The sequence below is a fragment of the Solanum stenotomum genome, chromosome 2, assembly GCF_019186545.1.
Source record: "Solanum stenotomum isolate F172 chromosome 2, ASM1918654v1, whole genome shotgun sequence".
Lineage (NCBI taxonomy): Eukaryota > Viridiplantae > Streptophyta > Magnoliopsida > Solanales > Solanaceae > Solanum > Solanum stenotomum.
This window is the reverse complement of record NC_064283.1, coordinates 740,778-756,125: the sequence shown is the minus strand read 5'-3', so window position 1 is coordinate 756,125 and position 15,348 is coordinate 740,778. Positions and strand designations below refer to the sequence as shown.

Genomic DNA, 15,348 nt, shown 5'->3' with positions numbered 1-15,348 from the left:
TGACATATGTTAAATCCCCTTCGACTTCTTCTATTTATATTTTGAACCTCTCGAAGTAAAAATCCCACTCCGCCAATGAAACTGATATAAATTGTATTCAATATCTGGCATCTAATCTTATTAACTTAATGATAATTGATAGGTTTGTGTGGCGTTCATTAAAGGGATTATTGACGTAACCCTATTCAAAAGTAGGTTCAGCTAAGATAGGTTAGTCACGTTGTTTATTCTTAAATTAGTACACGTGATTTAAAGAAACGTAGATTAAGATGATCAAATAGTAATAAAATTGTTAATGTCAAATTGCTTAGTAGATGTAATTAATGCCAATGAAAGAAAATGAATAACAATGTGTCGATTGACAATATAAAAATAATTGAATAGATAAAGCTTGTTCTCTAACGTGGTTATAATCGTCGGAAAAGCAAAAAGCATTAGTATTTAAAATTGCGTAGTTTTGATCAACTAGACAAAATATTCGATTGGTGCATGCAGTGGAGCAGTTGGGACATTAAAAATCAATGAAGCATAAGTTTAGTTTCAAAACTCATAAAGTAATTTTTTAGATTAAGTTTTCTAAACTTATGTGTTGCGAATGGAATATTATTGCGAAATTAGGCCAATTGATAACTAGAGACGTAATTTTTTTTTGGAATTACGAAATAAACAGAAGCAGATATAACAGGTTGTGTGAAGGCACAAGGCTGCCTATTACATGACTTGCCTAATTACATGAGTTGGGTCCTAAATTAATTTAATTTTTTTTCTACAAATTTACATAATCCACATTATTAAATAGTACCAAAATTGTGTTTTCGGCTGAACTGATCATGATAGTTAACTAGGTAAAATTGTATAAGTAGTTTAGCAGCTATAAAAACTACAAGTGAAGATGTAACAATTCACACAAAACAACAGAACACTGACTTTAAAAACTCTGTTTTTTTTCATCATTTTGAAAATGGCCTCAACTAAACAATATTTTTCTGCTGCTGGCAAGCCTATTCGTTGCAAAGGTATGTATATACTCGTCACAAAAATCTTCTGCTATTATCTTGAAACAACTCTGTCTATAAATAGCTACACTATACCAAAAATGATCTTCAGCGGAAATATATATTTTTTTAGAGGGCAATTAGTAGTGACAATTATATTTTAGCACTTTATGTAAATGCTGCTAAAGCTTGTAGTGATATTGGATCTAATGACAATTTACTAATGCCGCTTTAACATTCTTTGGTAATGTGCATATTTATTGCCGCTAGAGGTTATTGTTGTTATAGTGCTGTGATGAATCCAGATATTTTGAGGACTAATTCATCGCATTGAGTGTCATGAAGGAACCCCTTCGTCGAAAATACTGTATATATAAGGTCAATTTTGTATAATATATATATGTATATAGTAGATGATGAACACAGGTAGTATGAGATCATATGGGTCCTATATTGAATATGAACAAGAAGTGATCCTCACCTTGCATATAGAAAAAGGGTTCTTAGCGTTTGTTGATTGATAAAGAAACTAGAAAACAATAGGAGGATTTTTGATTGATAAAAAATGCTGCTTTCTGTGTTGAATTGTGTACCATGTCAATGGTTAGATCAAATTGTGTGACAGTTAGAAAGAGCGCACTTTTAATTACTTAATTATATTATGTCTCAACACGTTATAAGTTACTGACTTGTGAGTCGTATGTGTTGCAGCAGCAGTGGCAAGAAAAGTAGGAGAACCACTGGTGATAGAAGAAGTGATTGTGGCTCCTCCTAAAGCACATGAAGTTCGACTCAAAATCATTTGCACTTCTCTCTGTTATACTGACATTATCGTATGGAGGATGAAAGTAAGGTTATTGGTTTAGCTTATCTCCCCCGTAGAATCACTTGTTTATTAACTTTTGTATCAACTGCTTTCTTGCTTCTTGTAAGGAATTTCCTGGCTGCTTTCCAAGAATCTTAGGCCATGAAGCTTTCGGGTAAATCTTACTTCAATTTCATTTTATACGAAGGTGTTTTGACTCTGACACGAAAGTTGTATCAAAAGTATCCTTAAAAGTTTTAACTATTGAAATGTATCGTTCTTTTGGAGCACACTAAAAAGGAGTGTATACATCGTTAAGGGGTTGATTCGTATATATGCACCAGCAAAATATGACATTTTGATCGACTTTACTAACTTTTACTGAATTCAAGGGTCGTCGAGAGTGTTGGAGAAGATGTTGATGAGTTCAAAGAAGGAGATTCAGTTGTACCGATATTTTTGCCTGACTGTATGGACTGTGTAGACTGTAAATCCAAGAAAAGCAACCTTTGTTCCAAATTCCCATTTCAAGCGTCTCCGTTGCTGCATAGAGATGATACAAGCAGATTCACTAATGCTGAAGGAGAAACTTTACATCATTTCTTGTATATATCAAGTTTTTCCGAGTACACAGTCGTTGATGTTGTTAATGTAACAAAGATTGATCCTGAAATCCCACCTAACAGGGCGTGTCTTTTGAGTTGTGGCGTATCAACAGGTACTTTCCTCATTTTCTAATATTTACATGTTATAATCAACCACTCAGGTCATCATATTAATGTTGTTTGTTTCAATTTTCCTTACTGTAATCTGTGGTAATATTCGAATACATGAAAAAACTATGTAATAAGAGTTTACAACAGGTTCATGTTTGATATGATATAAATTAAACTTCAGGAGTTGGTGCTGCCTGGAAAACAGCAAATGTGGAACCAGGTTCGACAGTAGTTATCTTCGGTTTAGGATCAGTTGGATTAGCAGTAAGTTTCTCCTCCGACTTCTTCTTGCTTATATATGTCGGTTTCATGTAAGCTGTTATGCTTCTGGAGGATCTTTTAGGTTGCTGAGGGAGCAAGGCTCTGTGGTGCTACCAGAATTATCGGCGTTGGTAGGAACTCTGGCAAGTTTGAAATAGGGAAGCAGTTTGGAGTTACTGAGTTTGTCAATTCCAAAAGCTGTGGGGATAAATCTGTTAGTCAGGTGGGCCTTTTATTGGTATAGTGATATTTTAAAAATAAGGTCTCCTTAAAATGTTGGATTCGTAATCTTGAAAATAAGATGGAGTACATACCTGTATAATGTAATTATGACAATGATTCTTATCCCATGCCAAAACTCTCATATCAGGTAATAATTGAGATGACTAATGGAGGTGCTGATTATTGCTTTGAATGTGTTGGTCTAGCAACACTTGTGCAGGAAGCATTTGCCTGCTGCAGAAAGGTCTCCCCGCGTAAATCTTGTACTAATCAACAATAAAAACAACACAAATTTGTCTATTAACCTTTGGCTGTAATATGCAGGGTTGGGGTAAAACAATTGTTTTAGGACTTGATAGGCCAGATGCACAGCTGAATCTTAGCTCCTTTGAGGTTCTTCAGAGTCAGAAAACTCTCACGGGATCATTCTTTGGTGGTCTCAAACCCAAATCTGATGTTCCTATCCTCGTTAAACGTTATCTTGACAAGGTACTTAATCAATCTGCTAGAAAATTCAATGACCATACGTGAAATTAACCCTTAGTACCACATTTATGTGGCTTCTCAGGAATTGGAGCTGGACAAGTTTGTCACACATGAAGTGAATTTTGAAGATATCAATAAGGCGTTTGATTTACTCATTCAAGGAAAGAGCCTACGCTGTGTTATCTGGATGGACAAGTGATTTATCTTACTTCAATCTGTGCCTTGTTTTCAATAATTCCTCAGCTCTCAATAACCATTTGGTCTCAAGCTCGAGCCAAACTTAGACAATTTCTCAATATATGGATGTGATCATGAGTACGACAGATTATTACAGCAAACATATTATTGCAGATTTTGCAAATGTTTTATCTCAGAAATAGACAAGTAACTAAGCAGCACATTATTATCTCTACATATTAAAGAAACTTCAACTATCCTATGACACTGTAAAAGCACTAGACGCACCAGTATAATACAAGTTTGATGATTCTTTCGTTTTCTTCGTTGATCCAAAATGCCTTAAGCGATAAACGCCAGGACTAGCTTCCTCTGGTACTTCCCATTCAAGTGTAGCATAACCATAACTATTCACATCATCACGAGCAATACTAGTGATATTTTCTGCTTGCCATTTAAAGAACAAGCAAAAATCATCGTCATCATATTCAGGTTGCCAACTTTGGTGTTGAAGCATTTCCACAACAGCAAATGTGCCTTCAGTAAGTAAGTCATATCTTGGATTTGCACTCCAGAATGTTGCAATTGCTCTGTCTCCCTTTGTAAATGTTCCGGATTTTGGTACCATTATGTCTTGTTTAATATCGCCAAAATTTATGCCCGGTGGAGGTGAATCACCAGTAGGATCTGGTAAGAGACTGAGTTGAATTGACAAAAGGTCTGGTGGTGAAGGTCCTTTCGTAGTAATGTTTTCTCCTTTTGCCATAGATTCAGCTAGCTTCTTGAATTCTTGAATATATGCTGATAATGTGTGTGGACCGTATAGAGTAGACGCAGCCTGCCCAAGTTTAAATGACGATTGATTTAAGTTACATGCACGGACAATGTAAAAGAACAAATTTGGATACATACTTCTATTGTATATGATATGATAGTGAGAACTTTTAAGAGGTGTATGGTAACCTATTATAAGAGGCTTACTTTACTATAATTCGAACTTTATAATAAACAGATATATAACTTGCAAGTTATACATTTGTCCAAGAGTACATAGTACCTCATATCGTTGTTGCTCGTACTCTTCAAAAGTGGTTATGTATTGTGAGTAAGCGTTGGTTAGGCCAGCTATGACAACATGAGTTTGGTCATCAAATTCGCCATTTCCGCTGCGAACTAGTGTCTCTTTCACTGCCTCTCTTAACCTACGTCCAGCCATTGTTGTAAATTCTGTACCACAACATGAATGTGTACATTTTTTCTTAATAATTTTGAAATAAATTACTATATATAAGTATATGTCACAAATTTTATATTTAAAAACATAGTCATAACATACCTCCTGGCACAGAGAGAATGATGAGTCTTCCTAACCTGAAAATTTGAATTGGAAGTATTGCTGGCTGCAAAATAATAATGAAAAAAACATCACTAAGTTTATTATATGACACATTGAGAGAAATCAAGAAATTTTCTTTATGTTCATACTTTCCCCGCTTTTTACAATAAAAATAACTTTAATCTTAATTTTTACAAAATTTAGCCAATATAATGGGTGTACTGGTTATACACTGGCAATACCTTCATCCTTAACCAGAGAGATTCGGTATGAAATTACATTTGGTAGGGAGATCTTTCCTTCTTAAATGAGAGTTTCTAGTGCGAATTCGAATTAGTCCAACTCCAAAACAGATACCAAAACAGGATCACAGGAAACCAAAGAAAAAAAAAGGTATACACTACTTTTTCTTTTGTTGTTGGGCCTTACCGCCCAAGGATATGGCCAAAACATCTCTCCAGAGTCCAACAAAACAGTCTTGGGCTTTTGACAGCCCACTTGATATGGGCTTGGTTCTCTTAACACATCTCTTAATTTCTTCCAAAATGGATTTATCTGAAAATCAAATTAAATTTTCATCTTTAAAGCATAGTAATAATAGATTAATTTTAATTTTTTTTTCATGATTATAAAAAGATTAATTAATTTGTGACCTCAGTATCACCCTGTTGAAAACCAAAAACACCAGGCCCATCAGTAGTTCCAGCAGCAAATCCTGGGCCCAATGCTGCAGGGCATGTTTGGACAACCTTATTATCTTCTAATTGAACCTTAATATTTGTAAAATTAATATAAACATGTCGATAATCAATTTTCCCTGTTAATTCTTGTTTAGCAGATGTGAAAAGATCAACAGCCTTTTGAAATTGTCTTTCTCCAATAATCTTTGTACTCAATATTTCATCTGGATATCTGTAGACACATTAGATTGTAATCTGAAAGATTCATGAGTTGTCACAAAAAAAAAAAGAAAAAAAGAAAAAAAGATCATTTACTAAACAGTTATCCCAAAAAGGGACGAGTCTTACCCAGGCCCGCGGCCCACACAGAGTTGGTCATTGCCATGACAAGAAGAGTGATTAAAATCACAAGGTAATCCACTGTCAATACAAAATGCTCCAACCACATTTGGACTCACATCTCCAACATTTGATTGACAAAATGCTCCAACAAATTTCATTTCTTTGTCTTTTCTCACCTTAAAGCCTTGACTTGTTGTATTTGTACAAGGTTGTCCTCCTGTAGGCTTGATTTTAGATGTTTTATTCAATAAATCTTGGTTGCTACCTGATAAGTTACCTGCTATAACAGATAAATATAATTTGATGTGTAAAAAATTCTTTAAATTGATAGTTTATATAGCCTAAAGCAAATGCTTTTACAACAACGTAATCAAGTGTGATTTCACAAGTGGGGTCGGGGTCTAGGGAGGATGGGATTTATGCAAACCAGTGGCGGTGACAAGATTATCAATAAGGGGGTTCAAAATATGAAAAAATAGACATACGAAGTAGTCGAAGGGGGTTTGACATCTATTATATATACCTAAAAAAATATTTTAACCATGTATAAATCATATAATTTTCCGCTGAATGGGATTCGGATGAACCCCCTAATTGAATGGTGGCTCCGCCACTGATGCAGACCTTACCCTATCTTGAGTAAAGTAGAGAGATGTTGTTTTCGATAGACCATATTAAGGTTTTTTTCCTTCTTTAGTGTTCTCCATTCATCTGACTAATCTGAATTCACGTTGGATAAGCTTGTAGGTTGAAATTATGAAAATATTTTTTTACACAAACAAAATTAATATTTTACCTACCTAACACCTTAGTAGACTTTGTAGAGGAATTTTTGGTGAACCAATCCTCAAAGAATCTAGCAGCTGCACCCTTATTATCTCCACTAATTAGCTTATTATTTCTGCTCATTGAAGTGCCATGTGTTGCAAACCAACTAAATGCACCTACATTTTTTCCAGTATCTCCATCCACAAACTTCAAAAGGGTCATTAGGGTATCAATATTTGTATTATATTTAGATCTCTCTTCTTGAGGATTGAATAAATATGCACTTGGACTCCTGTTTATGCCTGCATTTTCTAGATCTCCTACATAATCATTCAAACAAAAAAGGACAATGTTAGATTCATGTAGGATACAAATTGCCATGTAGGGTGCCACATCGGACACAAGACATTCAGAATTAAGCTTGAAATAAAAATTACACTATATTTAGTTGACAGTATAAATTTATCATATCCCACCAAACTAAGGATTATTTTATCCCACCAGCTCGTAGGTGGGATAAATTAGTAAAAACATTATAATTCTAGAATTATAATCTCGGAATAATTTTGTCAACAAAATTTTATTTTGCACAAGAGAGAATGAAAACTAATGTATTTTTTGAAAATAATTTCTTTAAGTCCTTTTAATTCTACATATTTCATTAGATTAAGTCAACAAATGAGTCATAATTCAATCCATTTAAACTTGAGAGAATTACTAACAATTACTATTATAAAATAACTATAACTATATGCATGATGATTAATTTGTCACCTTTGTTGATAAAGATAGAACCAGGCTTTAGATTGTCATGGGCCTGGACAATACTGAGCTCAATGGCAGTAGCAATTGCCTCAAATGATTGTGGCACAAAGCCCAATGAAGTTACACTATATGTCACATATTGCAAATAACCTCCTGGACCAGCATGAGTATGTGTCCCACTTATTGCAACATTTTCTTCGCTATATATATTTCCATACCTTCATATATACAACCAAAAAATAATACTTTATAAGCTTCGTGTCTAGTCAAATATCGTCAAATATAATCATATGAGTCGTACCTTGACTTTAGTCGCTCGAGTACTTTGATTGTGACAAGTTGTGAAGCCATACCAGCATCAAGATTAACAAACACAAGCCTCAGACCATTGAAACTTTCAGCAACGATGAACGTCCTAGCTCGTAATCGAAAATGTATACCACCAGTAATTTGATCAAAATTACCATACCCCATCATGTTCACTTGTGAAGCTGGTCCTGTCATGTCATAACTTCCTAATCCTATTAAGTATTCTCCATTGACACTTAGAATTATTTGACAAAGAAAAAACAGGAAAATACTTAGTAAGGTTTTTGTTTTTCTTCTCATTTTGTTCTATGAATGGAAATTGTATGGATTGTTTTTAGAATTGTATATGCAAACGTCGGGTTATATGTTAGTGGACAAATTGGGAATTCCTAAGGAACTCTTGGATCTAATGTTGTTTTAGCGGTTTATCTGAAACTAGTACTTTCGACGTGGAACATAAATTTATATGTAAAAATTAACTAAAATTGCAACAAATGATAGATATGAACTCGTAACTTTAAAAATATAACTAGTTCAATATTGAGAACCATAAATATTGAACTGAATTGATAGAATTTAAATTTTGAATCTACCTCTGTGTCGAGCTTATATGTTTTGATTTTTTTAATTTTACTATGAAGAAATTTGGACTTGAATGCATATTTGCTTAGGTTGCTCCGAACGTCCAATTTTGGGAAAGTTGTGTCTTGTTTGTTATATGTTGGAATTGTATGTTTTTTTGCGGCTTGAATTTTAGCTATTTGTTTTTCAGTTTCATTTGGTATCAAGTATGCATATATCACGGATTCAAAATTTGAATTTTATGAATTTAAGTGTGGAATTTTAGTATTGTGACTCCGAACTCTACTTATTTCCCAACCTCAGCACTAAATCGCCCTCGGCCACTTCCTTAGACTTTGCTAACACGGAATGTTTTGTGCACTGACTCTGACTGTCCCAAATACTAAATCGCCCCTGCTTACAGCTCAGAGTTTGTGTTCTTTGCAGGCTTTTTAGATTAAGATGCATGAATCAATCTTTACTCATTATTTCCACCCTTTCCCCACCATTATGCTACTCCATTTCATAGAATATGCACTTTACACTTTGGAAAGCACACACCCCATGCTTCTTAATTGCTTAACTTTACTCTTACAGCTCATGTCTCATGGGTGATGGTCCATGTTTCTTCAAAAGTTTATAGCTTGAATTGCAAGCTTGTCTAATCCATAAAGGCATGCTAACAAAAATGCTTGATGTGAGAACTTCTTAGGTGGAGTTTATACCCTAACACAGTCAATTTAAGTTATTTAATTGATATAGCACTATCAAGATTGCATATTTGCATTTTAATGATATGCTTTGGCTATATAAATATCTTTTAGATCAAGATTGCATATTTGCATTTTCAAGATGCTTTGGCTATATAAATACTCCATCTTTTAGATGATCTAATAGTGTCAGTGATGGTAGTTATTAAATTAGAGAAAAGACATAAATTCCCCCCTAAATTTATTACGAAAAGTCAGATACACACTTAAACAATTGTGACGACATATTACACACCTAAATTATTTAAAAGTGAATTTATTTCAATCCTGATACACATACAATCAATCACATGATGAGAGATTGTTTCACACTCGCGCCACATCATCACCATGTCACTGCCACATCAATAATTACGTCAATTTTTTTTTAAAAAAAAATCCATGTCACCCAATTGTTTCTTCTTCCCTAATTTTTATCATCCATTTCCAAACCCACCACAAAAAATTATTACAATTGACGAGATCGAATGGAGACAATCCTTTCATGGTCGAGAAAATCAAAGGGGATGATAAAAATTATTACATCTGGACAAAAAATTAAGATCTGGAATAATTTTCTAATTAAAATCTTAAAGAAAAAATAATATGGTGTCTTCCTCCATNTTATGTTGGGATTAGTTATGATGGGATAAGTTGTGTTGGGATTATTTTTTATTGAGTGTTTGGTTTGTTGTATTCAAAATAATAAATTTTAAGAACAATTTATTTGTTTACGAAAATGCCCTTCATTAATGTAAAAAGTAATATAACAAAAGGGTTGAAAGGGACATTTTTGTCATTTACCTATTTTGTCCCGGGATAAGTTATCCCGGGATTACTATACCACCCAAGGAGAGGGATAACTTATCCCGGTACTAATTATTAATCCCGGGATAAGTTATCCCGAACTTGCCAACCAAACAACAAAATAAGCGGTACTATAATTTAATCCCGGGATTATTTGGTATTATCCCTCACACCAAACGACCCCTAATAGTATAAGTGATGGTAGTTATTAAACTAGGGAAAAGACATAAATTCCCCTCCTAAACTTATTACGAAAAGTTAGTTACACATTTAATCTATTGTGACGACCTAGTACACACCTAAATTATTTAAAAGTAAATTTACTTCAACCCTGATGCATATGCAACCAGTCACATGATGAGAAAGTGTTTGACACTCGCGTCACATCATCACCATGTCACTGCCACATCAATAATTACATCTATTTTTTTTTAAAAAAAAATCCATGTCACCCAATTGTTTCTTCTTCCCTATAAACCATCAAACCCACCATTAATGTTGTCATTATCACCAAATTCACTTCTCCACCACCATAGATTTCACCACCCATAATCTAAATTCACCACCGGATTAATCTTCCACAACCATTACCATCATAAAAAAATTGGTAACAACAATAATAAACTTAACTAAATTTACCATCGCAACCACATCATTACCATTGAAATTCATCACAATCATAACCATATATTTCAGCATCCACATCAAAATCATAAATTTCACTGTCATTACTGAAATTAAAAGTCATACCATCACTAATTTTTATCATCCATTTCCAAACCCACCACAAAAAATTATTACAATTGACGAGATCGAATGGAGACAATCCTTTCATGGTCGAGAAAATCAAAGGGGATGATAAAAATTATTACATCTGGACAAAAAATTAAGATCTGGAATAATTTTCTAATTAAAATCTTAAAGAAAAAATAATATGGTGTCTTCCTCCATCACAGAGAAACAACCAAAACACCTGTGCTAGTACAATAGTTACATTAAAAATATAGATTTAGAAGGTTCAAGTGTATAGATCGGATATAGGAACAAAAATAGAACAACACAGTTTTCTAATAGATTTGAGAAGTGAAGGATCGCGTGAGAAATGGGCAGATCTGTAACTCAAAGTCCAAATGAAATTTAATCGGTAAGGGGGGGAAAGAGTGAGACCTGTATCTTACGTTTTACGAGATCGAGTGGAGAAGAAAGGTAGAATGACATGAAGGAGAAGGGTGAAGGTGGGGAAAAATTGACTTTTTTTTAACTCAAACACGCTTTATTTATTTTATATTTAATTTTATTTTCACGTTAGCTTTGAGGGTGACATTAAATTTAGTAGTTTATATAATAGTATAGGTGTGTAATAGGTCGCTTCAGTAGTTTAAGCGTGTAATTGACTTTTCGAAACAACTTCGAAGATGAATTTATGCTTTTTCCCTATTAAACTACTTCAAACTATTTTTATGTAACATTTATAATTTACCCAAATTCAAGTCTGTCGAGAATAATACCATACAACTAGCAATTTATTTATTTTCGTACCGTCCCATTTACTATCTATTAATATTTGATAGACTAATCCTTATATCGGAATAGTTGAATGATCAAATGATTTAGTAATTTCTCACAAGGGGATGAATCGAGAGAATATTAAATCGAAGCACAAGAATTTTTATCATCTTTTGCCATAATAATATCTCAAGATTTGCAATTATGATAACTCGATATGATTACTATACATGACCAATAACTAAAAAAAATCGTATATCAATATTTTTTCATATAACAGAGTTGGAAATGATACAACTAAACCATAAAATAAGAAGTTAAAAGGATAAAATCAACTGCATTTTACAAATCCATATTATCAAACTTCATACACGTAAGGCACATATATGCACTTACATACAGAAATATCAAATACAGTACTAAACAAAATCCTTCAAAAACCAAAAAACAAAGTGAAGGAAATAAGAAACACTTAATAACCAAAGCAACACAGAAACACAATCATAACATCCCAAAAGTAAAAAACATCAACAAATAAACATTTATTTAATTTAGTTTTTTTCCTTCTCCTTTTCCTCTTCAGTTTTTGAGTGGTATCCTGGTAATTTCTCCTTAATTTTGTCCAAAAATCCCTTTTTCTCCTTCCCCTCCGCCTCATGCTCCACCGCAGCCGGTGGTGGTGGTGGTGGCGCCGCCACTTCCTCCGTCTTCTTATGTCCTCCACCTGGCAATTTCTCCTTAATTTTGTCTAGAAATCCTTTTTTCTCCTCTGTTTCCTCGTATTTCTCAACTGGAACTGAGGTATCCTCTGTTTTCACTTCTTCCTTGTGATCACCAGATATTTTTTCCTTAATCTTTTCCTTCAATCCCTTCTTTTTCTTCTTCTTGATTATCTGTCCATCCTCTCCAATTTCTTCCTCCTCGTCACTCTGCAAATCGATCAACATTAATATGTCGTTCACTCAACTGACTAAACTAAAATAGTCTCTATGTACAATATATCAATGATCACGTATAATTTATTCATACCTACTAGAAAAAGTAAACAGTAAATTTACTCGACTATTAGTGTGAAAACAAATAGTGTAAGTATTAATCTATATATTATCAAGTTAAAAGTAACCTACAATAGCATATCGTGATTTTTTGTTTTAAGCCTAGTATGGTGTTGCTATAAAAAAAATAAATTAGATAAGTAACAACTATTGACTTTTCTTTATACATTTACAAATTTCTCAAGTATACAAATTTCTAATTATTTATAGTTGAATAAAATCATCGGAATATTATAACATGATCAAAGATCCAACGCTATCGACTTAATTACTTAAACTGAAAATAGTCAGCGGACAATATAATCTATGTGAAATAAAAATGATCATGAGAAAATATGTGTGTTATATTTATTGATTTGACGTAAACTTTAATGGAGGATGAAAGAGAGACTTACCGAGCTACTAGAGCTGCTACTTGATCGATGAAGTTTCTTGTCTTCTTTCTTTTCCTCCTTGTGTACTTCTTCTTCACTTACTTTAACTTTCTCACAAAACTCAGATGAAATTGCCTCTTGACTTGGTTTTTCCTCTTCTTTTTTCCCAATGAAATCAAACAAACCACGATCAGTAGCCTCCACGTTGGCACCAACAGTCTCTTCAACTGATGGCTTGTTCTGTTCGTACTGATCAGCCATATTTCTTCTTCTTTTTTTCAATCAAAGAAATTAGGTAAAGTGAAAGTTTGAATATTGAAATGATATTTGAATTGGATGTGGTAGAATTATGAGACGTGGTGCGCTTTATATAGCAATTACAAACACGGACGTTACGCTGATTAAGATTTTTTTATTTTTCGATATACTAATAAAAAAGGAGTTCAAACGTCTCATAATAAATAGTAAAGAGTAATCAAGTACACCAAGTTAAACCGACGTCTACGTGACCTTTTTTGTTCTTCACACTTTCCAGTGTATATCAATTTTATATACTCGCCATGTTAGCATGACAAGTGGACAAATAATCTTACTTACAGGTACGTACGACTGAGTTGGCGTAATATGTGATATTTTATAACAAAGATTAGTCACTATTCTTCAGTTCAACTCGTAAATTATTGCATATGAACGGATTTATTCCATGTATACCTGAAGAATAACGATATGAATTTCTCTTATAATACATTTATAAATATTCATTTTGATCCAAGTAAATACTACTCTCTCAATCTTAATTGATTACTTTTTCCTTTTATACACTCTTTGAATGAGTATATATTGCAGTATAAGTTTTTGTTTTCTATTCGGTGACTGAAGCCGCTTTAAAGCTCCAAGTAAATCTGAATCATGCAGAACCCATTCGAACATAGTATTCTTAACAAAATTTTCTCCATATACAAAACTCGACCCATATAAATAATGATGTGACCATTCTCACAGATTAAGTTTGCTTACTCTATTACACGACAGACGTGATGAAAAAGGATGTGTACATTAAAAAGAAGAAATTAGAATAATGTAGAGACAGACACGCTGTACTCTTGACGGTGACAAACAGCCAATGAAATTCTCACACGTAAGACAACAACGTGTGAGGTCGTCCTTGTGGGACCAGATAGTGTCGGCCTTGGTTGGATAACTTTGTGGGTCGGTATTGGTAGGGTACAATGAACATGACACGTGGCGAAATTATAGGGGCCAAGTAAACTTCGAGATCCCCAAATTAAGTTGATGTTTTCAATCTCATGTGGGGCTCTCATCTCCATTCATGGATCCTTGTCCATTTACTTAATTCTTTATTCGATAATTAACATCGTATCTGTATTGAAATTCAACTAAATTTAAATCTTATAAGATGAAACTTTCTTAAACAAAAATGATTTCATATTTATAATTTGAAATCAAAACCTCTATATTAAGAATGAAAAATTATTTATTACTATGCTGTAATTTTTAAGTATACGAGTTTAATTTCTCGAGATATATATATATATATATATATATATATATATATTATAAGATATTTAATTTAACATGGGACCCAAAGGAAAAAAGGACAGTTAGTCGGTTTGACGTTTGGTATAATAACTTTTGGAAAGAATGAAGGTTACAAAAAACCTTTTGAATTTTGAGATGAAACGTAACCATTTAAGTATGGTAGAGGTGTACTGTTTAATTGGCCCTTTATTTTGCTTTCGGTAAGTAACGCTTTCATCAGATTCCAATAATGCCGTTTCCTTTTTTTCTTGCTTTAATAATCTTAGCAAAACACGATGTGAGCATGATATAATAAGGAGTCGGAGGTTTGGGGTGGTGAGGGCTGGGATAGTCAAGACTCAAGGGGTCGGGTTGGGGATGTTGTATGAATGGTCGGGTGGAGATAATGAACTTGAAATATTATTTATCGGACTTATTTTCTATATTATTATTAGAGAAGTTATTTTTCTCATCAAATGAGAAAAATGACTTCTCTAATACAAAAGTAAAAGTTAGCCTCAATATTCAAGCAATTTAGTAGGAAATAAATAACAAATTGAAAGCTTCAAAAAGTCGCACAAATTATAGATAAGTAAAACAGTAAACGCACATAAGAATATGTTTTTTTAGCTATGCCTAGGAATATTGTCGACAAATTGAAACTTTGATATCAAGATTAATTGTTACTTTACATTTGTAATTGTTTGCTTTGCCATTTTCGTACAACTGTGTCTTTTGATAAGATTCCATTGCATGAACATAATCAATCACTCTCTGATTAGACCCCCCCAAAAAAAAAAGATATTTTTTAAAGCAACGGTGCAATTATAATTTTTGTTATACTATGACACATATAAATAGTAATATAACTTTTTGCTAAAAATAATTCAAATAA

General features: G+C 33.2%; 3 protein-coding genes across 4 annotated transcripts; 1 reads left to right on the top strand and 2 right to left on the bottom strand.

The window, feature by feature from the left end:
• The first annotated feature begins 929 nt into the window (after positions 1–929).
• LOC125857011 (alcohol dehydrogenase-like 7) lies at positions 930–3,742 on the top strand. Its single transcript, XM_049536677.1, has 9 exons — positions 930–1,016; positions 1,707–1,843; positions 1,929–1,975; positions 2,193–2,518; positions 2,698–2,780; positions 2,860–3,000; positions 3,148–3,243; positions 3,324–3,488; positions 3,568–3,742. Exons 1-9 carry the CDS (start codon positions 962–964, stop codon positions 3,682–3,684), a joined length of 1,167 nt encoding a protein of 388 aa, XP_049392634.1. The 5' UTR covers positions 930–961; the 3' UTR covers positions 3,685–3,742.
• A 179-nt stretch (positions 3,743–3,921) lies between these two features.
• Positions 3,922–8,162, bottom strand: LOC125857010 (neutral ceramidase 2-like). 2 transcript variants are annotated; one of them, XM_049536676.1, is made up of 9 exons: positions 7,855–8,162; positions 7,563–7,771; positions 6,826–7,108; positions 6,027–6,281; positions 5,652–5,910; positions 5,428–5,553; positions 4,999–5,062; positions 4,720–4,889; positions 3,922–4,500 (listed from the first exon to the last, which is right to left on the bottom strand). In XM_049536676.1, the coding sequence occupies exons 1-9, from the start codon at positions 8,160–8,162 to the stop codon at positions 3,922–3,924; spliced, it is 2,253 nt and encodes a 750-aa protein (XP_049392633.1). The 2 variants fall into 2 exon arrangements, with proteins under 2 accessions (XP_049392633.1, XP_049392632.1); XM_049536675.1 differs by having other exon boundaries at positions 6,027–6,337; positions 6,828–7,108.
• Positions 8,163–11,804: 3,642 nt separating this feature from the next.
• On the bottom strand, positions 11,805–13,414 carry LOC125854813 (phosphoprotein ECPP44-like). The gene is made up of 2 exons (XM_049534396.1): positions 12,936–13,414; positions 11,805–12,414 (listed from the first exon to the last, which is right to left on the bottom strand). Exons 1-2 carry the CDS (start codon positions 13,173–13,175, stop codon positions 12,037–12,039), a joined length of 618 nt encoding a protein of 205 aa, XP_049390353.1. The 5' UTR covers positions 13,176–13,414; the 3' UTR covers positions 11,805–12,036.
• Positions 13,415–15,348: the final 1,934 nt, after the last annotated feature.